Source organism: Stegostoma tigrinum, chromosome 31 (assembly GCF_030684315.1).
Source record: "Stegostoma tigrinum isolate sSteTig4 chromosome 31, sSteTig4.hap1, whole genome shotgun sequence".
NCBI classification, from domain to species: domain Eukaryota; kingdom Metazoa; phylum Chordata; class Chondrichthyes; order Orectolobiformes; family Stegostomatidae; genus Stegostoma; species Stegostoma tigrinum.
Genome location: NC_081384.1, coordinates 40,192,299 through 40,219,302, shown reverse-complemented (window position 1 = coordinate 40,219,302; position 27,004 = coordinate 40,192,299). Strand labels below are relative to the sequence as shown.

At 43.8% G+C, this 27,004-nt stretch overlaps 1 protein-coding gene across 6 annotated transcripts in view; it reads right to left on the bottom strand.

Annotated features, from left to right (window-relative positions):
* Positions 1–1,448: 1,448 nt before the first annotated feature.
* strada (STE20 related adaptor alpha) overlaps positions 1,449–27,004 on the bottom strand; it is a 96,624-nt gene continuing 71,068 nt past the window's right edge. For all 6 annotated transcript variants that reach the window (XM_048560984.1, XM_048560989.1, XM_048560987.2 and 3 more), the window contains 3 exons: positions 3,681–3,922; positions 2,749–2,791; positions 1,449–2,024 (listed from right to left, as the gene is read on the bottom strand). In XM_048560984.1, the coding sequence (XP_048416941.1) occupies positions 1,872–2,024; positions 2,749–2,791; positions 3,681–3,922 (438 nt within the window). In that variant the 3' untranslated portion in view covers positions 1,449–1,871. The remainder of the gene's footprint in view (positions 2,025–2,748; positions 2,792–3,680; positions 3,923–27,004) is intronic.

Sequence of the window (27,004 nt, the reverse complement as noted above, 5' to 3'; positions counted from 1 at the left end):
TAGGCTCAATCATTTTTTTCGGCAGCTGCCTGCATCGATCTGTTGATACTTCAGTTGGGAAAGGAAGAGTCACAGAAGGTTCAGGTTGCAGAAATCTTTGCAGGCAAAAATTAATGTATGCGTCATTAACACTGACTGGGAGATCTGGGCATTATACTATACACATATTGACGGCTGTGCTTCCTGTATTAAAACAGCCACCATGCTTCAGAAATTATTAATTTGCTGTGAAGTGTTTTGGAGTGTTCCAAAGTTGGGAAAGATGCCGTATTAATGCAAATCTTCCTTTTTGTTCGAGTTGCTTTTTAGTTTTTTTTAGTTATATCTTGCTTTTTAAATTATAAACATTGAGACTGTTAGCATTTTAAGTTTCTTTACTTGATGGATCCAGGTTTGAGGTGGTGAAAGGGGATGACTTAGAATCTTTAACTTCACCTTGTGGAGAGTAAACTGGTTGGACTCATCACTGACTGAAACAACTCTCATTTATTTGTGAAAATGAAAACCTCAGGTTTTCAATTCAATGTGCCCAGATACAGTTTTATGGCTGGTAGAGGTTGAAATTCTGCTTCACATCATGCTATATTTCCAGTGAAAATCTCGTAAAATTCCTTGATACTTCATTTTGGTCAAGCAGCTAAAATTAAAAAAAAACATCACTGGATGTGAGTTTGCTCGCTGAGCTGGAAGGTTAGTTTTCAGACGTTTCGTCACCATTCTAGGTAACAACATCAGTGAGCCTCCGACGAAGCGCTGGTGTTATGTCCCGTTTTCTATTTATCTGGTTAGGTCACTTCCAGTGACACCTTTCATATTTATTATCAAATTTCATTTTCTGTAGGTTTCTCTTAGCAATGTTCAAGAGATTAAACTATAATTCCCATAGACTCCAGTGCAATCCTGGAGGGGTGGAGGATCATACTTGTCCAGACTCCGAAAGTCAGACAGCTTTGTGTGAATTTCAAGGGATTGTGAAAATCTGGTTAAGTTGCAGGGTCTGAGGCAGCTCAGATCCTTTGAAGGACGCTGACTGGGGCATCAAAACGACGTCCAATTCTCTGTACTGTGGCTCAGCTCGACAGTTAAGAAGGGAGTTTTGAGAAGAGACCCTGATTCATCAAAACTATAACTGCCATTGCTGCTACTCCTGTTCTAGTTCTGTTGGGAGTAAGAGTGATCACAATCTTAATGTGTGGGATTGTCTCACACAGCTGAGTTAAGGCCATGTTCTGCTGACTGCCATTATTTATTTGGATTTGACTCAGCAATCAAGGTAAAATTCCAGCAACTGACTAGAAAATGATCCTGGGTCCTAGAGCTGTGTGATGAAATAAAGCCAATCAACCGACCTGTCAGAATTGGAAATTTCAGCTGGATTCTCTCCTTTGCAGGAGCCAAACAATAATAGTGCATCTGGGACTTGTTCAATATATAATGTTCCACGCATATATATTCAAATGTTATTTTAATATTGACTGAGTCTGAATAAATAACAATTCAGGTATAAAGGGATTTCATTTAAGATGGTAATGAAACATCAGAGAATATCGTACCCCCTCCGCTGTGATGAAGGATGCAAAGGCAGCAGACCCGCATCCATGATTCACTGACTGCTGGTACATTTATAGCAAAAGGGCAAAGGTTTTGATCTGACATCTCTCAAGTTCAGTTGAGCAACAACGTTCAGATGGTGGTCCCTGATCCACCCGAGCTGGTTCAAAAGGACACGCACATTATTCAGCTTCGATCACACAGGTCGCCGGATCCCAGCTAACATTTGTAAGTTAATGAAGTTAGCTTTTTATGTAAAAAAAAATACAAAGAAAGACTAGCAGCATCATGCAGCTGCTGTTTTTGCATGGTCTCCACTTTCAGAAGTCCCAATCATCCACATCCAGCTGCTCCAGGCTGGATGTCAGCCCGGCCACTCCTCGCAACTCACGTGGGTGAGTTCCTTTCAGATCTGTCATAGGTGTTACGGGTCGAAGCAGGTCAGGAAGCACCTCCACCACCCGACGCTTTAGCTTGAAAAATAAAGAAAACAAAGTCAGTTCGTATCATAAGTCAGAGTAATGGAAATGACGGCTTTGGTGAGCTGATAAGCTAGCGAACGTAAAGCAACAACCCCTCCCTGCACAAATCCTTTGTGTTGAAATTGAAAAAAATATTCTTGCAAGGGAGGGGACCACTGGCAAGGCTGAGATCTGTAACAACTTTTTTTCAAATTCAGTCTTGGGATGTGGGCATCGCTGATTGTGATGTGGGTGAGCATTTCTTGCACATCCTTAGCTAGAGAGTTTATGAAATTACCAGTAAAAGTATCCTAAATGGTCACAGTATTGAGATGCTGAGGAATAATGGCAAGAATTATATTCACTTTTGTAATGTGTTTTTATAACTCAGCACCCAGTATCTGGAGTCCCAATCAATCTTGAACAGAATTATACTTGGTTCGTCTCACTAACCATTAAAAGACAAGGAACCTTACTCTTTGCGCATACTTCTCTCGTAATTCTTCCAATGTTTTATCTCCCATCATTTCATTCCCACCTTCCCATTTCTCACTCCCACCTCTCATCCCAAGATGCCTCACAGTAAGAACATTTCATCAAAATGACAGACTTACTAGGAGCTTAAGAGAAAGCCCTGTCCCTTGAGAACATGTCCTCCATGCCACTAATAAAGTGGAAGGATACCGACTTATGGGACAACTGAATATATGAAGGATAAATCACAACATGGACATACCTGCTTCACAAATGAATGGTTGAGCAATGCATTGGCTGAGGGTCTACAATGAACACACAAGAACAAGAGTCAGTTAAAATGTTGAAATAAACTGCATTAACTGAAGCAGTATTCCAGTGAGGGTGATGCAGATAAATCACAGGTTGGTAAAATGCCTCCTCAAAGCTGCAGTTAGTAAAACCAGCAATGAGCAACTGTGCCACATTGACCAGGCAGTTTGGGTTCAATCCCTAACTGTGTTGCACTGATTAATTTTAGCCAAATGCTATAAATCAGTCTGGAGACAGTAGCAAATAATCCATGACCCACAGTGAAATCTGAACAAGTCGTTATCAGAATCGGACTTGGATGACAGTCCTGAAATAACAAATGTCTCAGATCATGTACGGAGGTTTGAAACGAAAACAAATTGCTGGAGCAACTCAGCAGGTGTGGCAGTGTCTGTGAGGAGAAAGCAGAGTTAATGTTTCAGGTTCAGTGACCCTTCTTCTAAATTCTGAAGAAAGGTCACTGGACTTGAAACTTTAACTCTACATTCTCCTCACAGATGTCCCACACCTGCTGAGTTGCTCCAGCAATTTCTGTTTTTGTTTCAGATTCCTAGCAGCCACAATTCTTTGTTTTATTTTCATTCATAGAGATTGATTTGTTGGTTGGCCGAAGCATCAAAGCAAGAGCTACAGTGGGCAGAATCAAAGGAACTTTACATCCAACACATTCTTCTATCTGACCTCAAGATGTCAGAAAGCCAAAATGGAAAGGGTTTCACTTTCCAGGATTATCAATGTTATAACATTTATATTTATATGTTTAAACTAAAAATTAGAACTTATTTGTTCATTAAAGATTTATTTTTATGTAAAGACTAATTTTGGGAATGAAATCCAGGCCAGAAACAGCTAACAGCATGTTTGCGCTCACAATGATCGTACCTCTGCTCAGGCTCCCGCCGTAAACACAACTCCACAAAGTTGTGGAAGAGCCCAGAGAAGGTTCTGTTGTATGGATGTTGCACCTGTTCTCCATTTGTGGTTCGTGTTCCACACGCAGCGGAACTCTCCACGATGCCTGAATCCACTGCTGACTGAGAGTTTGTCATCAACAGCTCTTCTGCAGGGATAGTAGTGGTGTCCAGGAGGCAGGGCACGGTACCATTCAGCTTCTCAAGCAACATCTGAGGACGGCAAAAGATCAATGGGAATGAGAGAGAAATGTGGAAATCTAAGTATTGAAAACGAACAAATCAATGAACTTGATTCTCTGTGGGAGAAAATATTAGGAATTCATGGACTTGATGGGGTCCTTCCCTATCATTGCCTCTACTGTCTTGCCTTTGATCCTCTGTTTGCTACAACTTTTCTGCACTATTGATTTACTTGGCTGCACTCTCAACACTGTGCAGTCCAAAATTTTAGTTTGTTGCGAGTTGCCTGTCTTTAGCAGGAAAATAAGAAGATGGTTTATCTAAACATTCAACCTGGGGGATAATTTCCAACAGACAGGCAAACAAGGAAAGAAGAAAGCAAAGAGAAAAATAACAAATATCTATCAGAGAACTCTCAGAATAATTATGGTACAGGAGGTTATTGACCTTAATGACCGTAAAGCACATTGTCCAGTGGAGGCCCTCTGGGAAGAGGGAAAGGGAGACATAGAGACTTGACAACATGATCCCGCTATTGGATCATAACACTAGTAGCATCAGAGGGAAATTGTTGAGTTGATTGATTGTTGAGCAGCTTTCTAAAAAATTGATTAATGGGATGATGGCATAACTGGCTAGGCCAGGATTTATTGCCCATCCCTAACTGCCAAGAGGGGCATCAGTGAACCAGATGGTCACCATAGAGTTATACAAGACTCTTAATTCCAAATTCTTTAATAAATTCAAAATTCCACCATCTGCTGTGGCGAGATTCAAAACCAGGTCCCCAGAACATAGGTCCCTCGGTCAACAGTCCAGCTATAATACCACTAGGCCATCATCTCCTAACGCTGCTGTTAGAGATTGTGTTTAAATTTTAGTAATTTTAGTAAAACAAATTTCTTAACTAGTACAGGGTATATTTTTCATATAGAAGTATATGTGGCAGTAACTTCCCAGAATGGAATAGAAATTTAAGAATTTAAAAGTACAGAAGGGGGAGCTGGTTCATATTAAGAATGAGGTAGTTCTACTTTCCACCAATCTCTGGTATAGACTACAATACAAAAATAATGCTAAAATAAGGAAAAGTCAGTAAAGTTAAACTAAGTTTATAACAACACGCAATGGTACAGCTGGACAGCTCAGTGAAGCAGAACGTCCATTCTATGGCCTGTGGGAAATCGTGGACACTTCACATGACCCAGCCAAATCATGCATAGGAAGTGTTTCAGGCCACAAAAGTTTGAGCTACTGGCTTCAAGTAGCAGCTGGAGTAGCGGCTTACGGACAAACAAGCAGAAACAATGGATGATTGTGAAGTGGTCAAGATAAACAGGTAATCAGTGCACAAGTCCCCAGCGATCCTGTTTGCTAATTCGTTTTTCATTTTGGAGACTAGCAAAGGCTCCTCAGAGAAATGCAGTCAGATCCAAGCTCAGGGCACCACAGGTAGCTAAACTGTACAAAATGGAAAAGAAAGATGAGTGGGAGAGCATTAGAGAGAAGGGATTCTTTAGTTAGGAAAGCAAACAGGCTTTTCTTGTGGCTCTTAATGTGACTACAGGATGAAATGTTGCTTCTTTCTGGTGCCAGTCATAATTACAAAACAGCCACAAGATCTTCCTGTGAGGGACAGCGAACTGCCAGAGACTGTGGTCCACATTGGAACCAGTGACACAGGTGGAAACAGAATATGGTATTGCAATCTTAATTTAACCTCGGAAGCAGAACCACTGAAGAAGCAATCTCCAAATTATTCCCAGTACCATGTGTAAATGAGTGTAGGAACAGGAACATAAAATAGATGAAAATGTCGCTGAAAGATGGTGCAGGAGACAGGACATTAGATTCCTGAACTACTGGAGTGCACTGATGGAAATAGTATATCTACAAGCTGGACGTTGCATCTGAAAAGAGCCAGAGGCAAGCTCCTTTTGCTGCATTTGCTCGTGCTGTTTGGCAAGACTTAAGCTAATTTCAGCACGGATGTTTAAACCAAATGATAATAACAAGGTGCACAATTACTGGGAGAAGCAGATAACACTAGTCTGGACAGTAGAAAGCTAATAGACAGTCAGAGTGAGGGAGAAATAATTGGAGTCTAAATCAGAGATATGTTGAATGTATGTGAATACATCAAGTATACACAATAAACAAAGAAAAATACAGCGCAGGAACCGGCTCTTCGGCCCTCCAAGCCTGTGCCGATCCAGATCCTCTATCTAAACCTGTTGCCTACTTTCCAAGGATCTGTATCCCTCTGCTCCCTGCCCATTCATGTACCTGTCTAGATACATCTTAAATGACGATATCGTGCCTGCCTCTACCACCTCCGCTGGCAACACATTCCAGACACTCACCACGCTCTGTGTAAAGAACTTTCCACACATATCTCCCTTAAATTTTTCCCTTCTCACCTTGAGATTGTGACCCCTAGTAATTGAGACCCCACTCTGGGAAAAAGCTTCTTGCTGTCCACCCCGTCTATACCCCTCAAATCAGGTCCCCCCCTTCAACATCCGTCTTTCTAATGTAAATTATCCTAATCTACTCAAACTCTCTTCATAGCAAGCGCCCTCCATACCAGGCAACATCCTGGTGAACCTCCTCTGCACCCTCTCCAAAGCATCCATATCTTTTTGATAATGCGGCGACCAGAACTGTACGCAGTATTTCATATGTGGTCGAACCAAAGTCCTATACAACTGTAACATGACCTGCCAACTCTTGTACTCAATACCCGGTCTGATGAATGAAAGCATGCCTTCTTGACCACTCCATCCACCGGTGTTGCCACCTTCAGAGTACAATGGACATGAGCTCTCAGATCTGTGCATCAATTTTCCCCCGGGGCTTTTCCATTTACTGTATAGTTCGCTCTTGAATTGGATCTTCCAAAATGCATCACCTCGCATTTGCCCGGATTGAGTTTCATCTGCCATTTCTCTGCCCAACTCTCCAATCTATCTATATTTCGCGCAATGTCGGGCAGTCCCCTTCATTATCTGCTACTCCACCAATCTTAGTGTCATCTGCAAACTTGCTAATCAGACTATCTTTACCTTCCTCCAGATCATTTATGTATAATCACAAACAAACGTGGTCCCAACACAGATCCCTGTGGAAAACCACTGGTCACAGTTCTCCATTTTGAGAAACTCCCTTCCACCACAACATACTGTCTCCTGTTGCCCAGCCAGTTCTCTATCCATCTAGCTAGTACACTCTGGACCCCATGCGACTTCACTTTCTCCATCAGCCTACCACAGGGAACCTTATCAAACACCTTACTGAAGTCCATGCAGAAATTACAGGCACAGATTGCCATGTGGGAATATGATGTTATGATACAAGGTGATAACACAGACCTAGTTCAATGAAGGGTGAGACTGGGTGATAAATATTCCCGATTACAAGATGTTCCTTTTTATGAAAGGAAGAAAAGGTAGCGTTTTTGGTTAAGGAGAGCACCGCAGAGCTGTAGAGTTCACGGATAGAATTGACTTAGCTAGAATTAAGGAACAAGAACAGTGCAATCACATTGCTTGACGTAATTCATAGACCATCCAGTTTTGAAAAGGATGCAGGGGAACAATCTGCAAGGAAATAAGTCTTGAATAGTCATAATGGGGATCTTCAATACCTAAATATAGACTAGGATGGTGTTAATTGTGTTCAGAGAATTTCTGAACAGCAGCGTGTGTCAATTCCAATGTGAAAAGATGCACTGCTAGACTTGGTTGTTGTGAATGCACACGGGTGCAAATAGATCAAGTGTCAGTGAGAGAGCATTTAGCAACAGTGATCATTGCATCATTACACTTAGGATGATGGCAGAAAATGGCTGTGAACAATTGAGAGCGAGATTAGTTAACTGGCAGAGAGGGGACTTCAATGGGGCAAGAATGGACCTGGGCTGGATAAATTAGAACCAAAGATTGGCAGGAAAAAAAGGTAGTTGAAAAACGGACTACCCTCAGGGGAAATGAATCAGGCGGAGTCGAGATATATTCCCACAAAAAGGAAAGAGAGGGCAAACCAATCCACAGGTTAGTCTGGATGTGTGCGGCTGGAGAGATTGCACAAGGAGAAATGACTTTAGATATCTGGGACACTGGGGCCATGTTTGGGGGGTGGTGGGATCTGTACAAGGCAGACAGGTTGCATTTGAACTGGAATGGGAAAGTGTGCTCCTGCTGTTAGAGAGAGTTTAAACTAATTTGGTAGGAAGTATGGGCTTCAGGGAGAATGTTCAGCAGAAGATGAACAGCCAAGATTAGAAGTGACAGCAAGCGACTTAGGAAGGCATAGGCATCATAGGCCAGTTAAGGCACAGAGTTTGGCAAGGTTAGATAGCATTTTATTTTAATATTAGGAGTCTGACAAACTGGGCAGATGAATTGAGGGTAAAAATTAAAACATACGGGTATGACGTTGTTGCTGTCACTGAGACATGGTTGAGGAAAGGCGGGATTGACAGCTCAATATTCCAGAATGCAGGGTCTTCAGGAGAGATAAGAAAGGTAGTGAAAGAAGAGGGTATGTCACAATTTCGACGAGGGAATCTATTTAAGCAGTAGGAGATGAAACATTAGAAGGTTCATCAAATAAATTAAAGCATGGAGCTGGATGAACACAGCAGGCCAAGCAGCATCTTAGGAACACAAAAGCCTACGTTTTGGGCCTAGACCCTTCATCAGAAAAGTGGGGGATGGGGAGAGGGTTCTGAAATAAATAGGGAGAGAGGTGGAGGTGGATCAAAGAGGAAAAGATAGGTGGAGAGGAGAGTATGGGTGGGGGAGGTAGGGAGGGGATAGGTCAGTCCGGGGAGGACGGCAGGTCAAGGGAGCAGGATGAGGTTAGTAGGTAGGAAATGGAGGTGCGGCTTGAGGTGGGAGGAGGGGATAGGTGGGAGGAGGGGATAGGTGGGAGGAGGGGATAGGTGGGAGGAAGAACAGGTTAGGGAGGTGGGGACAAGCTGGGCTGGTTTTGGGATGCAGTGGTGAGGAGGGGAGATTTTGAAGCTGGTGAAATCCACATTGATACCATTGGGCTGCAGGGTTCCCAAGCAGAATGAGATGCTGTCCCTGCAACCTTCGGGTGGCATCATTGTGGCACTGCAGGAGGCCCAGGATGCAGTTCCCATTATCTCTCATCAAATAAGTTATATGGTTATTACTTAAAATCAGCAAGGAGCAATTGCATTGCTGGGTGTGTACTATAGGTGCTGAAATAGCCTGAGAGAAATAGTAGAGCAGTTATAAAGGCAAATTTCAGAGAAGAACTGAAGTAGTAGGCATATGATAGTAGGGCATTTCAACTTCCCCAACATTAAGTGGGGAAACCATAATAGTGTGAAAAGTTTAGAGGCAGCAGAATTCTTAATATGTATCGAGGAGAGCTTTTAAAGCCAGTAAATAGAGGCCATACAGAGATGGGAAATTGTGGACTTAATTTTAGGCAATGAAGCTGGGAAAGTGGTTGAAGTATCAATGGGGAACAATCATAGAATAGATCAGTACAGCGCAGGGGCAGGCCCTTTGAGCCACCATTTCTGTGCCAACTGGTACAGCCCAAGTATTTGGCATTTCTACCCTTGGGGGGAAAAAAAACACTCTTCATACTTTTATACGCTTCTGTCATGGCACCCTTCAGTCCCTGATTCTCTAGCAAATAAAATCCAAGTTTGTCCAACCTCTCCTAACAGCTAATACACTCCAATATAGACAACATCCCGGTAAACCTCTTTTGCAACCTCTCCAAATCTATCCTAGAGCATGGTGAGCAGAATTGTACAGAATACCCAACTAATGGGCAATTTGAAGTCTGATAAAGCTGCAACATGACTTGCCAACCTTTATACTCAATGCTGCAACTGATGAAGGCAAGCATGCCATCCATCTTGTCTACCACCTTATCCACTTATGTTACTGCTTTCAAAACCCTTTGTATATAAATACTCCCAAGGTCCTGCCATTCACTGTGTATCTTCCTCTTGCATTTGACCTTCCAAGATGCATCGCTTTTCACTTGTCTGGATCAAATGCCTTCTGCCATTTATCCACTCAATCTTCCAATTGCTCTATACTGTGTTGCATACTTTGATAATATTCCTCACTATTCACAAGTCCTCCAAAATTCATGCTACCAGCAAAATTACTAATCTGAATGCCTACATTTTCATCCAAATGATTGACATATTACAAACAATAGAGGTCCTAGCACTGATCATTCCAGAGCACTTTGGTAGGAAAAACAGAGGTGTAGATTATTTTCTAAATGGGAAAAGACTTCACAAAACTTCAGGATTCTCTTAAGGTTAAGATGCAATTTCATTTGCTAGTTAGGAAGTCAAATATACTGTTAGCATTCATTTCAAGATGGCTAGAATACAACAGCAGAGATATACAGTTCAGGCTGTGTAGCCTCGTTAGAACATAGAACAATATAGTGCAGAACAGGCTCTTCGGCCCTTGATGTTGCTCCGACCTGTGAACTAATCTAAGCCCCTCCCCCTACACTATCCCATCATTATCCATTTGCTTATCCAAGGACTGTTTAAATGCCCCTAATGTGGCTGAGTTAACTACATTGGCAGGCAGGGAGTTCCAGGCCCTTACTACTCTCTGATTAAAGAACCTGCCTCTGACATCTGTCTTAAATCTATCACTCCTCAATTTGTAGCTATGCCCCCTTGTACAAGCTGAAGTCATCATCCTTGGAAAAAGACTCTCACTGTCCACCCTATCTAATCCTCTGATCATCTTCTATGTCTCTATTAAATCCCTTCTTAGCCTCCTCCTCTCCAATGAGAATAGACCCAAGCCCCTCAGCCTTTCTTCACAGGGCCTGCGCTCCTGACCAGGCACCATCCTGGTAAATCTCCTCTGCACAAACACATTTAGACCACATTTGGAATATTGAGAGCAATTCTGGACTTTATATCTAAGGGTGTGCGAGCCTTACAGAGGGTCCAGAGGAGGTTGACGAAAATGATCCTGGGGATGAAGGGCATGTCATATGAGGAGTGGTAGAGGACTCAGGTCTGTACTCATTGGAGCTTAGAAGGATGAGTGGGCAATCTCCTTGAATTTTACAGAATACTGAGCAGCCTGGATAGAATGGATGTGAAGGAGATGTTCCCTCCAATAGGAGAGACTAGAACCAAAGGGCACAGCTTCAGAATGAAGGGATGACCCTTTAGAACCGAGAGGAGTAATTTCTGCAGCCAGAGGGTGGTGGATCTGTGGAACTCATTGCCAAAGAAGGCTACTGATGTCAAGCCTTAGTGTATTTAGGACAGAGCTAGGTTCTTGACTAGTAAGGAGATTAAGAGTTACAGGGAGAAGGAAGGAGAATGGGGTTGTGAAACAGATCAGCCACGATTGAATGGAGGAACAGATTAGATGGGCCGATTGGCTTAAATTTTACTTCTACATCTTATGCTCTTACCACTGGCCACAGACTTCCAGTCTGAAAAACATATCTTCACAATTACCCTCTGGTTCCGATGACAAAGTCAATTTTGCAGCCAATTTGTCATTTCATCACTGATTCCATATGACTGATTCTTCTGTATTAGCCTACCATGAAGAACCTTGTCAAATCCTGCTAGTCAAATCCATGTAGACATTCACTGGCCTACCCTAAACAATCACCTTCATCACTTCCTCAAATAACTCAAGTTTGAGACAATCCTCCCCAGACATAAAGCCATGCTGATTATCCCTAATAAATCCTCTTTTTTCCAATGCAAGTAAATCCCGTGCCTAAGAATCTTCTTCAATAATTTTCCTAATACTGAGATAAGACTCACCAACCTGTAACATCCTGGATTATCTATGTTGCCCTTATTAAACAAGTGACCAAAACTGGCTATTCTCCAGTCTTCTCAGAGGTTGTTTATGGCTTAAGGGAATACCCTAGCCACAGCCTCTAGTTCCACACATGAATCACCACTCTGGTCTTTAATGGGCCTTAATCTTTTCCCCTCATTTTCCCTTTACCCTTAATGTACTTGTAAAACAATGTTGAAGTTCCTTTATTTTATCTGACAGCGTTCTTTCATATCCCCTTACAGCTCTCAAACATTCCCATTTGCACATTCCATACATCTCTAGTGCTTTGGCTGTTTCAAGCTTGATATCTTCTGCGAGCCTCCACTGCACCCCCCCTCCCACCCCCCACCACCACCCCACTTCTCTCTCAATCCAAAGCTGTACGCCCCTTGATATCCAGGATTCGATGGTTCCACCCTTTTTCTTTATTGGAACATGTTGATCTTGTACTCTCCATATTCTCTCCTTGAACACATCTGTGTTGAGAGAGATTTACCTGTAAGTTTCTGCTCCCAGTTCACCCTGGCCATATTATATCTGATCTTGTCAAAATCAGCCTTTACTCCCCACCCCACCAAGTTGAGAACTTTGAAATCAGACCCATCCATAGGCCCCAGCAATCTGCTCCCTTGCCTCTTCCAGTATATGGATAGGCTTGATTTCAAAGTTCTCAACTGGGTGAGGGGAGGAGGAGGAGGCTGATTTACCTTCAGGGATACCCTTGATCTTAGTTACCTGTTCCTGAGCCATGCCTCCTACTTAATTCTGGTTAAAGACTCAATATCTCTAGTCATCAAGGGTTCCCTACTCCTGCCAACCTTGCCTTTCACCGTCTCAGGGACATACAAACCTTCAACTCTAGCTATCGAGCTTAAAGGCCTCCTGCTTGTCAGAGAATCCTTTACCTGCAAATAAACTACTACAATGAACGCCTGCAAACTCCTGTCTAATTCCATCAAAAATCGCCTGGCACCTATTTGAACTTGAACCTGTGGGCCAGTTTTGTCATTCTCCATAACTATTTTAAAAAGAATAGAATTATTGTCACTGGTCCCAAAGTCACCCCCACTGTCACATTAGTCACCTGTCCTGCCCTATTTCCCACGAGTAGGTCAAGTTTTGCCCATTCCCCAGTTGGACCCTCTATATACTGCTTGAGAAAGCTTTCCCTAACACATTTAACAAATTCCACCCCACCTAAGCCCTTAACGCTATGGCAGTCCACTATATTAGAAAAATTTAAAACCCCCACTAATGAGAACCCTATTTCTCCTACAAGTCTCCCTGCACATTTGTTCCTCTAATTCCTGTTGACTATTTGGGGCCTATAGGACAAACCCAATAACATCACCATCCCCTTCTTATTTCTTATCTCAAACCACAAAGCCTTGCTGTATGATCCCTCAGTTAGTTCATCTCAGCCTACTGCTGAGATACTCCCCTTAATCAAAAATGCAACTCCCCTTGCTCTCTGAGATAGTGAGAACTGCAGATACTGGAGTCAGAGGCAACACAGTGTGGAACTGGTGGAACACAGCAGGCCAGGCAGTATCAGAGGAGGAAAGTCAGTGTTTCAGTTCAGGACCCTGCTTCAAGAGCCACCTTCTTCCCCTCCACTCTTTCCTCCCCCTCTATCCCAACTAAAGCATCTGCCCTACAGCAAATTAAGCTGCCAGTCCTGTCCCTCTCTTAGCCACGTTTCTGTAATGGCTACAATATCCCAGCCCCAAGTACCTTTTCATGCCCTGAGTTTTATGGGCCTTATCTGTCAGCCCTATTACATTGAAATGATGTAATTTAATCCAACAGGCATTCCTTGCCACTTGTCCTATGAGAGCATGACCTGTCTCCTGAACTTTTCGATTACTGTATGTCCTTCCAGCCTTCTGCTTTCCTCCTTGATGTTGGGAATCCACCCCCATGCCAATCTAGATTCTCAATTCCAGAGATAACAAGGTGTACAGCTGGACGGACATAGCAGGCCAAGCAGCAGAGGAGCAGGAAGGCTGACATTTTGGGCCTAGGCCCTTCTTCAGAGATGGGGGAGGGGAAGGGGGTTCTGAAATAAATAGGGACAGAGAGGAGACAGACAAGTCAAGGAGGCGGGTTGAGGTTAGTAGGTGGGACGAAGTGGAGAGCTGGGCTGATTTGGGGTATGGTAGCAGAGGGGGAGATTTTGAAGCTTGAGAAGTCCACATTGATACCTTTGGGCTGCAGGGATCCCAACAGAATAGGAGTTGCTGTTCCTGTAACCTTCGGGTGTCATCGTTGTGGCACTGCAGGAGGCCCACGATGGACATGTCGTCTGAGGAACCGGTGGGGGGGGCGCAGTTGTAATGGCTCGTGACTGGGAGGTGCAGTTGTTTAGTGCGAACCGAGTGTAGGTGTTCTGTAATGCAGTGCCCAAGCCTCCGCTTGGTTTCCCCAATGTACAGGAAGCCACAACAGGAACAGTGGATGCAGTATACCACATAAGCAATGTGCAGGTGATCATCTGCTTGATGTAGAAAGTCGTTTTGAGGCCTGGGATGGGGGTGACGGGGGAGGTATAGGGGCAGGTGTAGCACTTCCTGCGACTGCAGGGAAATGTGCTGGGTGTGGTGGGGCTGGAGTGTGGGGCGGACAAGGGAGTCATGGAGAGAGTGGTCCCTCCGGAAAGCAGATAATGGTGGGGAGGAAAAAATGTTTTCGGTGGTGGGGTTGGATTGGAGATGGCGGAAGTGTTAGAGGATGATGCATTGGATCCGGAGGTTGGTGAGGTGGTACGTAAGGACGAGGGGATTCTATTTTGGTTGTAATTGTGGGGAGGGGGTGTGAGGAATGAGTTGTGGGAAATGCGGGAAACACGGTCGAGGGTGTTCTCAACCCCTGGGGGTGGGAGGAAGAGGAGGAGTTGCGGTCCTTGAAAAACGTAGACATCAGAGATGTGCAGGAGTGGAATGCCTCATCCTGGGAGCACATGCGGCGGAGGCAAAGGAATTGGGAATAGGGGGTGGCAGATTTGCCGGAAGCTGGTTGGGAGGTGGTGTATTCTAGGTAGCTATGGGAGTCAGTGGGCTTGAAGTTGATACCGGATTCTAACTGGTTGCCAGACATGGAAACAGAGGTCCAGGAAGGACAGGGAAGTATTAGAGATGGTCCAGGTGAACTTAAGGTAGGGGTGGAAGGTGTTGGTGAAGTGGGTGAACTGTTTGAGCTCCTCATAGGCGTACGAGATGGTGCCGATAGTCATCAATGTAACGGAGGAAGGAGGGGGGTGGCCATGGTTTCCTGCATGGGCCCAATCTATGTCTGTGTCTTTGTAGGTTATGTGGAACAATCCCTCTTCCGTAGCTACACTGGCCCTAAACCCCACCTCTTCCTCCATTCCATTGATGACTGTATTGGCACCACCTCGTGCGCCCATGAGGAGCTTGAACAGTTCATATCCACGTCACTTATGCCTTCCGCCCCAACCTTAAGTTACCTACCCTTCTTAATTCCAGATAGTTTATTGAATTCAAATTCCACCATCTGCCATGGCATGATTTGAACCCAGAATGTCATCTTGGTCTCTGGATTAAGAGCCCCCTGATAATACTAATAGGCTAATAAAATGTGAGGCTGGATGAACACAGCAGGCCAAGCAGCATCTCAGGAGCACAAAAGCTGACGTCAGCTTTTGTGCTCCTGAGATGCTGCTTGGCCTGCTGTGTTCATCCAGCCTCACATTTTATTATCTTGGAATTCTCCAGCATCTGCAGTTCCCATTATCTCTGATACTACTAGGCTACTGCCTACTGTCAGTGATGTGTAGTGAGGCATATGTGAATCGGGAGCTTAAGGTGAAGGAACCCCTAGGTGCCAGTTGCTAGAATACTGCAGAATTCACCGTGCAGTTTCGGTGGCGGGGGGGAGAAGCTGCAATCAGATACAGTGTTGTAACAATGAAGTAAAGGTAACTACAAGAGGGAGGATAATAAAATGAGAGGCTGGATGAGCACAGCAGGCCCAGCAGCATCTCAGGAGCACAAAAGCTGACGTTTTGGGCTAGACCCTTCATCAGAGAGGGTGTTGGGGTGAGGGTTCTGGAATAAATAGGGAGAGAGGGGGAGGCGAACCGAAGATGGAGAAAAGAAGATAGGTGGAGAGGAGAGTATATGGGGAGGTATCACTGGTACAAGAGGGAGGAGCTGGCCAGAGTTAATTGGAAGGGAAGCCTAATAGGGAAATTGGTGGAACAGCAATGGCAGCAGTTTCTGGGGGTAGCTCTCGAGGCACAGCAGAAATCCATCCCAAGGATGAAGAAATATACTATTGGGAGGATAACGTAACAAAAAAAAAGTTGGGGGGGGGGGGGGGGGGAATGTGACTAAGCTAGTTAGTAATACAAAAGAAAAAAGATTTTTTTTCAGATATTGAAAAAGTAAGAGGGACAAAAGTGGATGTTGGATCACTGGAAAATGTGGAATTAGTAGTAATGAGGAACAAAGAAATGGTGGAGAAACTGAACAGGTAACTTGCATCAGTTTTCACAGTAGAAGACATCAGCTGCATACCAGAACTTATGAATTTTGAAGGAGACAGCTGAGGAGATCATAGAGGCCTTGATGGTGATCTTTCAGGAATTACTGGAGTCAAGGAGGGTGCCAGAGGACTATAAGATGGTATTGTATCCCCGTTTAAGAAGGGAGGGAGGCAGAAGATAGGGTAGGCTGGTTAGTCCGATTTTGATCGTTGGTAGATTTTACAGACCTTTACAGTAAGGATGAGACGGTGGAGTACTTGGAAGTGCATGGTAAAGTGAGGTGGAATCAGTATGGCTTTATCAAGGGCGGAGTCATGCCTGAAAAATCTGTTAGGTTTCTTTGAGGAGCTAATGAGCAAATTTGACAAAAGAGAGCCAGTGGTTGGGATTTATTTGGATTCCCAGAAGGCCTTTGACAATGGTTTGGGGGCGGGGTGGGGGGAGAAGATAGCGGCAAATATAGAGTTAGCGAGTTTTGAGAAGATTTGTAGCTCAGGTTGAGTTTCTGGATGTGAGTTTGCTTGCTGAGCTGGAAGGTTAGTTTTCAGACGTTTCGTCACGATTCTAGGTAACATCAGTGAGCCTCCGATGAAGTGCTGGTGTTATGTCCTGCTTTCTATTTATCTGTTTTGGTTTCCTTGGGTTGGTGATGTCATTTCCTGCGTTGGTGATGTCATTTCCTGTTCTTTTTCTCAGAGGATGGTAAATTGATTTGGAGCCAATGTGTTTGTTGATGGAGTTCCGATTGGCATGCTCACTGATGATGTTACCTAGAATCGTGACGAAACGTCTGAAAACTAACCTTCTAGCTCAGCAAGCAAACTCACATCCAGCAAATATAGAGTATTGGCTGACTGGCAGAACGCAGGTTAGGAACAAAGGGATTTTTTTCAGGATGGCAGCCAGTGACTAATGGAGTTCCACAGGGGTCAGTGTTGGGAGAACTATTCATGTTATACATTAACAATCCGAGAATGTGCCCTCAGGTCCTAGCCTCTCCAGCTACTAGAAACACATTCTCCACGTGTGGAGGGCAAAGGAACCGAAAACACAGTTGGTAAGTTTGCAATAGACACAAAAATAGGTTGAGGGGCAAGTAGTGTTGAGGAAGTGGTGAGGCTGGGCAAGTTTTAAGAGTGGACGAAGGACTGGCAGATGGAATACAATGCGGGAAAGTGTGAGGTTATGCATTTTTTATTGGAAGAATGGAGGCGTAGATTATTTTGTAATCAGGGAAAGGCTTTGGAAATCTGAAGTAGAAAGAAACTTAGGAGAATCCTGAACTAGGATTCCTAAGGTTAGCATGCAGGCTCAGTTGGCAGTTAAGAGGGCAAATCCAATGACTGCATTAATTCGAGAGCGCTAGAATACAACAGCAGAAATGTACTGCTGAGGCTGGACAAGGCATTGGTTAGACCACAGGAATATCATGAACAACTTTGGGCCCTGTATGTAAAGAAGGATGTGCCTGCTCTGGAGGGGATCCATAAGACCATAAGACATAGGAGTGGAAGTAAGGCCATTTGGCCCATCAAGTCCACTCCGCTATTTAAATCATGGCTGATGGGCATTTCAATTCCACTTCCCTGCACACTCCCCGTAGCCCTTGATTCCTTGTGAGATCAAGAATTTGTCGATCTCTGCCTCCACTGCAATCCGTGGCAATGAATTCCATAAGCCCACCACACTCTGGATGAAGAAATGTCATCTCATTTCAGTTTTAAATTTACCCCCTCTAATTTTAAGGCCGTGCCCACGGGTCCTAGTCTCCCCGCCTTACGGAAACAACTTCCTAGCGTCCACCCCTTCTAAGCCATACATTATCTTGTAAGTTTCTATTAGATCTCCCCTCAACCTTCTAAACTCTAATGAGTACAATCCCAGGATCCTTAGCCAGTCATACATTAAACCTACCATTCCAGGGATCATCCAAGTGAATCTCCGCTGGACACGCTCCAGGACTAGTATCTCCTTCCTGAGGTGTGCGGCCCAAAATTGGACACAGTATTCTAAATGGGGCCTAACTAGAGCTTTATAAAGCCTCAGATGCACATCACTGCATTTATATTCCAACCCTCTTGAGATAAACGACAACATTACATTCGCTTTCTTAATCACGGACTCGACCTGCAAGTTAACCTTTAGAGAATCCTGGACCAACACTCTCAGATCCCTTTGTACTTCTGCTTTATGAATTTTCTCACCATTTAGAAAATAGTCCATGCCTGTATTCTTTTTTCCAAGTGCAAAACCTCACATTTACTCACATTGAATTTCATCAGCCATTTCCTGGACCACTCTCCTGAACTGTCTAAATCTTTCTGCAGCTTCTCCACCTCCTCAGTACTACCTGCCTGTCCACCTATCTTTGTATCATTGGCAAACTTTGCCAGAATGCCCCCAGTCCCTTCATCCAGATCATTAATATACAAGGTGAATAGCTGCAGCGCCAACACTGAACCCTGCGGGACACCACTCGTCACTGATTGCCATTCCGAAAAAGAGCCTTTTATCCCAACTCTCTGCCTTCTGCCAGACAACCAATCCTCAATCTAAGCCAATAGCTCACCTCGAACACCATGGGCCCTTACCTTGCTCAGCAGCCTCCCGTGAGGCACCGCATCAAAGGCCTTTTGGAAGTCTAGATAGATAACATTTACTGGGTTTCTCTGGTCTAACATACTTGTTACCTCTTCAAAGAATTCTAACAGGTTTGTCAGGCACAACCTCCCCTTACTAAATCCATGCTGATTTGTTCTAATCTGACCCTGCACTTCCAGGAATTTAGATATCTCATCCTTGACAATGGATTCTAGAATTTTACCAACTACCGAGGTTAGGCTAATTGGCCTGTAATTTTCCATCTTTTGCCTTGATCCTTTCTTAAACAAGGGGGATACAGCAGCAATTTTCCAATCATCTGGGACTTTCCCTGACTCCAGTGACTTTTGAAAGATCACAACCAAAGCCTCTGCTATTTCCTCAGTCAACTCCCTCAGAACTCTAGGATGTAGCCCATTGGGGCCAGGAGATTTATCAATTTTTAGATCTTTTAGCTTTTCAAGCACTTTCTCTTTTGTAATGCCTACCATACTCAACTCTGCCCCCTGACTCTCCCTAATTGTCGGCATACTACTCATGTCTTCCACTGTGAAGACAGACGTAAAAGTACTTATTAAGTTCTTCAGCTATTTCCTTATCTCCCATCACTAGCCTTCCAGCATCAATTTGGAGGGGCCCAACATCTACTTTTGCCTCTCGTTTGTTTCTTATGTATTGAAAGACACTTTTACTATCATTTCTAATATTACTAGCTAGCCTACCTTCATATTTGATCCTCTCCTTCCTTATTGCTCTCTTTGTTATCCTCTATTTGTTTTTGTAGCCTTCCCAATCTTCTGATTTCCCAGTGTTCTTGGCCACTTTATAGGCTGTCTCTTTTTCTCTGATATATTTCCTGACTTCCTTTGTCAGCCACGGCTGTCTAATCCCAACCCGGATAATCTATCTTTTCTTTGGGATGAACCTCTGTACTGTGCCCTCAATTACACCCAGAAACTCCTGCCATTGTTGCTCAGTCTTCCCCGCTAGGCTCTGCCTCCAGTCGCAGAGCAGGTTTACAAGAATGATCCTGGGGATGAAGGGCTTGCCATATGAGGAGCATTTGGGGACTCTAGATCTGTACTCATTAGACTTCAGAAGAACAAAGGGGGATCTGATTGACACTTACAGAATACGGAGAGGTGTGGTTAGACTGGACGTAGAGAATGTTTCCAGTAGCTGGAGAGGCTAGGACCTGAGGGCATATCCTCAGAGTGAGGGCAACCCTTTAGAAGTGAGATGAGTAGGAATTTCTTCAGCCAGAGGGTGGCTAATCTATGGAACTCATTGCCGCAAGTCTATGTTCTAAGTCATTGAGTGCATTTAAGACAGGGATAGATGGGTTCTTGATTAGTAAGGAGATCAAGGGTTACAAGGAGAAGGGAGGAGAATGGGGTTGAGAAACACATCATCCGTAATCCAATTGGGGATCAGGCTCTAAGGGCAGAATGGCCTAATTCTGTTCGTGTTATCTAAGGGTCGTATGACGTATGCAAGGACCCTGGGAAGCACCATAGATAAGAGGGACAAAAATAGAAGTTGCCAGAAAAGCTCAGCAGATCTGGCAGCATCTATGGAGAGAAATCAGAGTTAATGTTTCAGGTTGAGAGACCCTTTGTCAGTTCAGAGTTTCTCATTTACAGCATCCAGAGTTCTTTAGACTTTTTTTTAAAAATAAGGGGGACCTCCGTGTGTGTCATTTAAGGTGGCCGGACAGGCAGATAAAGTAGTTGAGGATTATATTACACTTGCCTTTAATAGGCCAGGAATAAGGAGCAGGGAAGTTATGCAGAAACTGTACAAAATGTTGATTAGGCCATAGCCAAAGAATTGTGTGCAGATTTGGAATCCACTGTACAGGAAGGATGTGACAGCACTGGAGAGGGTGCAGAGGAGATTTGCCAGGAACATGTCTGGTTTGCAGTTTCTGGTGGTTCCTTGTTTCTCTTTCTCATTCATTCTTCTGATCTGCCAAATGCCTTCGCACAATTATATGCTCTCCTTTTAAGTTTGATACTATCTTCAACTGTCTCCGTTAACCATGGACAGAGGGTCCATCCCTTTTGATTTACGATACTCTTTGGAATATATCTATTTTGTGTAATCTGAAATAGCCTCTTAAATCTCTGCTACTGCATCTGTATTAATCCACTGTTTAACCTAATCTGCCAATTCACATCAGCCAGTTCTGGTTTCACGCCCTTGCTACTGCTCTTATCTAAAAGTTTCAACAAATATTCTTGGACCCACTCCTCTTTTTCTCAAGCTGAACGTAGAACTCAAATCATATTATGATCGCTGCCACTTACAGGCACCTTCTGAGATCATTAAATAGTCTTCCATCGTTACAAAATACCAGGTCTAGAAGGCCTGGTCTCTGGTTGGCTGAGACAGCATGGTGGCTAAGTGGTTAGCACTGCTGTCTCACAGGGACCAAATCTGGGTCCCTGTGAGACAGCAACTGACTGTGTGGAGTCTGCATATTCTCCCAATGTCTGCGTGAGATGCCTCCAGGTACTCCAGTTTGACCTCCATAAGGCCAAAGATGTGTGGATTAGGTGGATTGGCCATTCTAAATTGCTCATAGTGTACATGGATATGCAAGCTAGGTGGATTAGCCATGGGAAATGTGGAGTTGAGGTGGTTGGGGGGGGGGGGGGGGGGGGGGGGTGCTAGGTTTGAGTGGGATGGTCTTCAGGATGTCAGCATGGACTCAATGGGCCAAATAGCCCATTTCCACACTGTAGGGATTCTATGAAAAAAAAGGACTTTAACAAACTGGTCACCTATACCATCGCCCGCCAATCCCTCTCTTCATTGTCATCCGCCTGGGGATGACTGGTCTAACTTGGCTTCATTCTTATCTAACTGTAGCCACAGAATCACTTGCAAAAAGGTTTCTCTGCTTTCATTACCTTTGATGCACCCCAAGGATCAATCCTTGATTCCTTTCTATTTTTCTTCGACATGCTGCACCTTGGCCACATTATCTGAAGGCATAATTTCAATTTTCAAGTATACGCTGATGACAGTCACTCTACCTCAGCACCACCTGTCTGGACTGTCCCACAGGTGCAAAATTATCGGACTATTTAACCAAAATCCAGCACTGGACAAGCCGAACTTTCCTCAAATTAAATACTGGGAAGACCGACACTTAAGCTCCTAATCAAACATCTGTAGTCCTGGTAATGACATTACTCCTCACTGAAGGCATAATTTTAAGGTGATTGGAGGAAGGTATAGGGAGGATGTCAGAGGTAGGTTCTTCACACAGAGAGTGGTGGGCGTGTGGAATGTGCTGGGGCAGTGGTAGTGGAGTCAGTTAATTTAGAGACTTTTAAGCGACTCTTGGACAGGCATATGGAGGATAGTAAAGTGTAGGGTATGCAGGGTAAATTGATCTTAGTAGGACAATAGGTCGGCACAACATCATGGGCCGAAGTGCCTGTACTGTTCTATGTAACATGGAAATTAAAGCAGTACTTTCACAAGTTTAGTGTCACATTTAATCTGGAGATACATTTTTGATCTCAAATTCATGATGACACTAAGACCATTCTATTCCTTTAATATTGGTCTCATGTTGATTCCCAATTATAATCTCTCCAAAACTGCGAGAGATACCTTCAGCTGCCCAGCCCCCATGTTCTGGGCTTCCAGCCGCAAACCACTTTCCACCTTTAAGATGACTTGCAGAAACTCCTTTAATAATTCTCTTGGCCATCTGATGTAATATCTCTTTATGCTACTTGGCATCATACTCAGGTTACCTGGAATTTTATTTCATTAAAAATGCATGATTTATCCATGTTTAAAAAGATATTTACAGTGGTTCTTGCACAGGAGATCAGAGAAGATCTGGACAATGAACGTGCAATACCACATTTTGCACTGTCACTTCCAGTAGGTGGCTATTCTTTCTCTGCCCTACCTTGTTTACTGTGCTTAGCTTAAGAAAACAACCAAGCCCTCTGCCTTCACGACAATCAAAATATGGAACTGTCATCAATGCACTGCTGATAATCTGAAGATATTGCCAAAGAAGGGACTGGGAATCTGTTGTGCAACTTGTGCAACGTTCAGCCAATGGCTGAAGCAGTTCTGGCATTACAGCCAGTTAGCAGGAGAAATGAACAGGATCAGGTAGGAGAACAAAAACTTGTACTAAATTCTGGACATGTGAAGCAAAGCAAAAGATAACTGGAAGAGTTAAATGGACATTGGAAAAAGTTATGATTCTGTCTGAAGCCAGAAAAGTCTCATCCCTCTCTTTAGAATTTCCATGACTTTTCAAAATTTCCTGTGAAATTACATGAAACGGTTATATAAATTTTTGTTAGTTCTTTTGCTGTTATGACCTAATGAACATCACCACATAGTCCACATAAGGTGGCTGCAGCTCAATACACTGGCTACAGAAACTTGGGATCCTGTGCTAAAGACTGTTAATTCTTCCCTTCATTTTTACTAATCTCTTCTTTTGTCATCTTATGCTCGAGTCTTCAATTATCTCTACTTTCAAAGCAATAGTTCTATTTTCAGCTCTCCCGTGGAAGATCAAAGCTTCCATGATGATTTTACTTAGCAAGGCTCACACCGTTTGCTCTGCTGGTTGCTTTTCCTTACCAGCTGAACATCTACAGTGTGGAAACAGGCGCTTCGGCCCAGCAAGTCCATAATACCATAAGACATAGGAGCAGAAGTAAGGCCATTTGGCCCATTGAGTCCTCTCCACCATTTAATCATGGCTGATGTGCATTTCAACTCCACTTAACTGCACTGTCCCCAAAGCCCTTAATTCCTTGTGGGATCAAGAAATTATCAATCTCTGCCTTGAAGACATTTGACGTCCCGGCCTCCACCGCGCTCCATGGCAATGAATTCCACAGGTCCGCCACACTCTGGCTGAAGAAATGTCTCCTCATTTCCGTTCTAAATTGACCCTCTCTAATTCTAAGGCTGTGCCCACGGGTCCTAATCTCCCCGCCTAACGGAAACAACTTCCCAGCGTGCACCCTTACTAACCCACACATCTTGTAAGTTTCTATTAGGTCTCCCCTCAACCTTCTAAACGCTAATGAATACAATCCCAGGATCCTCAGCTGTTCATCGTATGATAGGCCTACTATTCCAGGGCTCATCTGAGTGACTCTCTGCTGGACATGCTCCAGTGCCACTATGTCCTTCCTGAGGTGTGGGGCCCAAAATTGGACACAGTATTCTAAATGGGGCCTAATTAGAGCTTTATAAAGTCTCTTATAAAGCATCCCACCCAGACCCATCCCCCCCATAAGCCACCTCATCTACACATCACTGAACACTATGGACAATTTAGTATGGCCAATCCACCCAGCCGGTACATCTTTGGACTGCGGGTGGAAACCGGAGCACCTGGAGGAAACCCTCAGAGACAAGGGGAGAATGTGCAAACGCCGCACAGACAGTCGCTCGAGGATGGAATCGAACCCAGATCCCTGGCGCTGACACAGCAGCACTAATCACCAAGCCACTGTGCTGCCCTTAACTTTCATTTCATTGCTTTCATTTTAAAATGTTGCCTAGTTTTGTTATCACTCTTAACAATCCAGATTTCTCCACTTGAAATTTTTGCAATTTCTCCAGCCCCCACCCCCCCGTTCGTACTTCAGATTTTCCCATCATATCATCCTACCTATGTGCTCTTTTAGATGTACATTCTCCTTTTAAATTTGGCCCAACACAAAATTGGAATTGTAGGTCAAGATTCCTCAATTCTCAAGTCCAATCATTTATCACAGCTTGGGATTCCACAGAACACTTATCATATCTCTGTTGTCTAACAGACTTCCTTTAGTTCTTAAATTTTGCTTTCTTTCACAAAAGCATCTCTCCATACGCCCACGTTCCATTGAAGGCTGTTTGATTTTAATCTTTCCCATCTCTTATTTGATACCTTTTTGTTAAATTCCTATTTACTACATTTTATCTGACAGTTACTGTTTCTTCAAAGAATTCCAAGATTGGTCAAGTGAGGTCATTGACTGATATTTGCTTTGGACCATTTTCAATCCATATAGACATGGCTAAAATTTTTCTCTGTTGATTGGGAATAGATTTACTGTTCATGGTTACACTATGTGCAGCTCTCAAATTTGTGGCAGATCAAGATGATTGCAAGTAGGGAACACTTAAAAAGGTGAGCTTGCATTCTAACACGAACACACAGCATTATTTCCAAGTAGCAGTCAAGAACTGGGATCTGTGCTACTCCACTTATTTTAATTCATTTTAGCAATGGAACACTTGCTGATATTATCAATTTCAAACTCCTCAACCCATTTTTAATTTAAAAGCATTAGGAACAAATGAAAGCTAAGCTGAAAATGATATCTTCTGCCAGTCGTGAATTGCCTGACTCCCTGCAACCTAGCAGCAGATAATAAAATGTGAGGCTGGATGAACACAGCAGGCCAAGCAGCATCTCAGGAGCACAAAAGCTGACGTTTCGGGCCTAGACCCTTCATCAGAGACGGGGATGGGGGGAGGGAACTGGAATAAATAGGGAGAGAGGGGGAGGCGGACCGAAGATGGAGAGTAAAGAAGATAGGTGGAGAGAGTGTAGGTGGGGAGGTAGGGAGGGGATAGGTCAGTCCAGGGAAGACGGACAGGTCAAGGAGGTGGGATGAGGTTAGTAGGTAGCTGGGGGTGCGGCTTGGGGTGGGAGGAAGGGATGGGTGAGAGGAAGAACCGGTTAGGGAGGCAGAGACAGGTTGGACTGGTTTTGTCTCTGCCTCCCTAACCGGTTCTTCCTCTCACCCATCCCTTCCTCCCACCCCAAGCCGCACCCCCAGCTACCTACTAACCTCATCCCACCTCCTTGACCTGTCCGTCTTCCCTGGACTGACCTATCCCCTCCCTACCTCCCCACCTACACTCTCTCCACCTATCTTCTTTACTCTCCATCTTCGATCCGCCTCCCCCTCTCTCCCTATTTATTCCAGTTCCCTCCCCCCATCCCCCTCTCTGATGAAGGGTCTAGGCCCGAAACGTCAGCTTTTGTGCTCCTGAGATGCTGCTTGGCCTGCTGTGTTCATCCAGCCTCACATTTTATTATCTTGGAATCTCCAGCATCTGCAGTTCCCATTATCTCTGAACCTAGCAGCAGAGTTGTTTTACAATATTTAAATTCTGTTGTTTTCTAACCACTAACTTTGCCTCATCTTCCTTTTTTGCATTTATGAATTCTACTGTAAACCACCAGGAATATTTCATTATGTTCGTTGAAGAATTAGAAGTACTTTTGCATTGGAATTTTTATCAGTTGTCTGCCTCACCATTATCCTCCTTGATTTTATCAAACTGCTCCACTACCTTGGACTCAGACTTGGTGAATACTTGTAGATCAGTTCTGTTTTGATGGCAAATGTCGCAGGATTGTCAGTGATAGACTCTCTGGTTTTAGAATTCCATGTTGAAAGTGGAACCATCACCTTATCAATCCTCTCACCAGTTACAAATTTTTCAGCTTTTCCTTTAGCTATTTTGGTTACTTTTATTACAGCTCCAACTTTATTCCACCATCTAAGGCTTTGCACTCTACTATCCCAAATTTCATCTGCTGTAATCCCTGAATTCAAATCACTATGCAGAGATCTGAATTTCAGAGGGCTCAGAACACATATCTACCCTAAATCACAACCCTAAAAGAAGTGTACTATTTCCAAGGCTGAATCATCCCTCTTTCTGGTGCCCAATGCTTAAACTCAGCTGAGTCTCCATCTCAAAAGTTCAGCCACATGTTCATTTTCTTTCCCACTGGATTAATCTTATGTTGCCACTGATCTATGTATTTACTTGTTGTCTAGCTCCACCTGCCATCCTCAGTACTCTAAACCTTTCTGATGCATGTCACTACACATGTCCCTTAGGTCACTCCTGTATCTCAGCTTCCAGTTGGCCCATAATCATTGATTTGAAAATGCTTTTAGTACTGTGTGCCTGCCCCAAATAGGTTTAAATCAATCGCTCATACAATCTTATGATTTTTTTGATCAACAGTACTCCTAACCAAGGTCCATTCTTATGGATCAGCCTTTTTTCCACATCATGGCAAATTAGTGAATAAAGTTAGTCCCCAAGTGCCTCTATACTTGTCATAGATGTCAGGCAATGCAAGTGGTC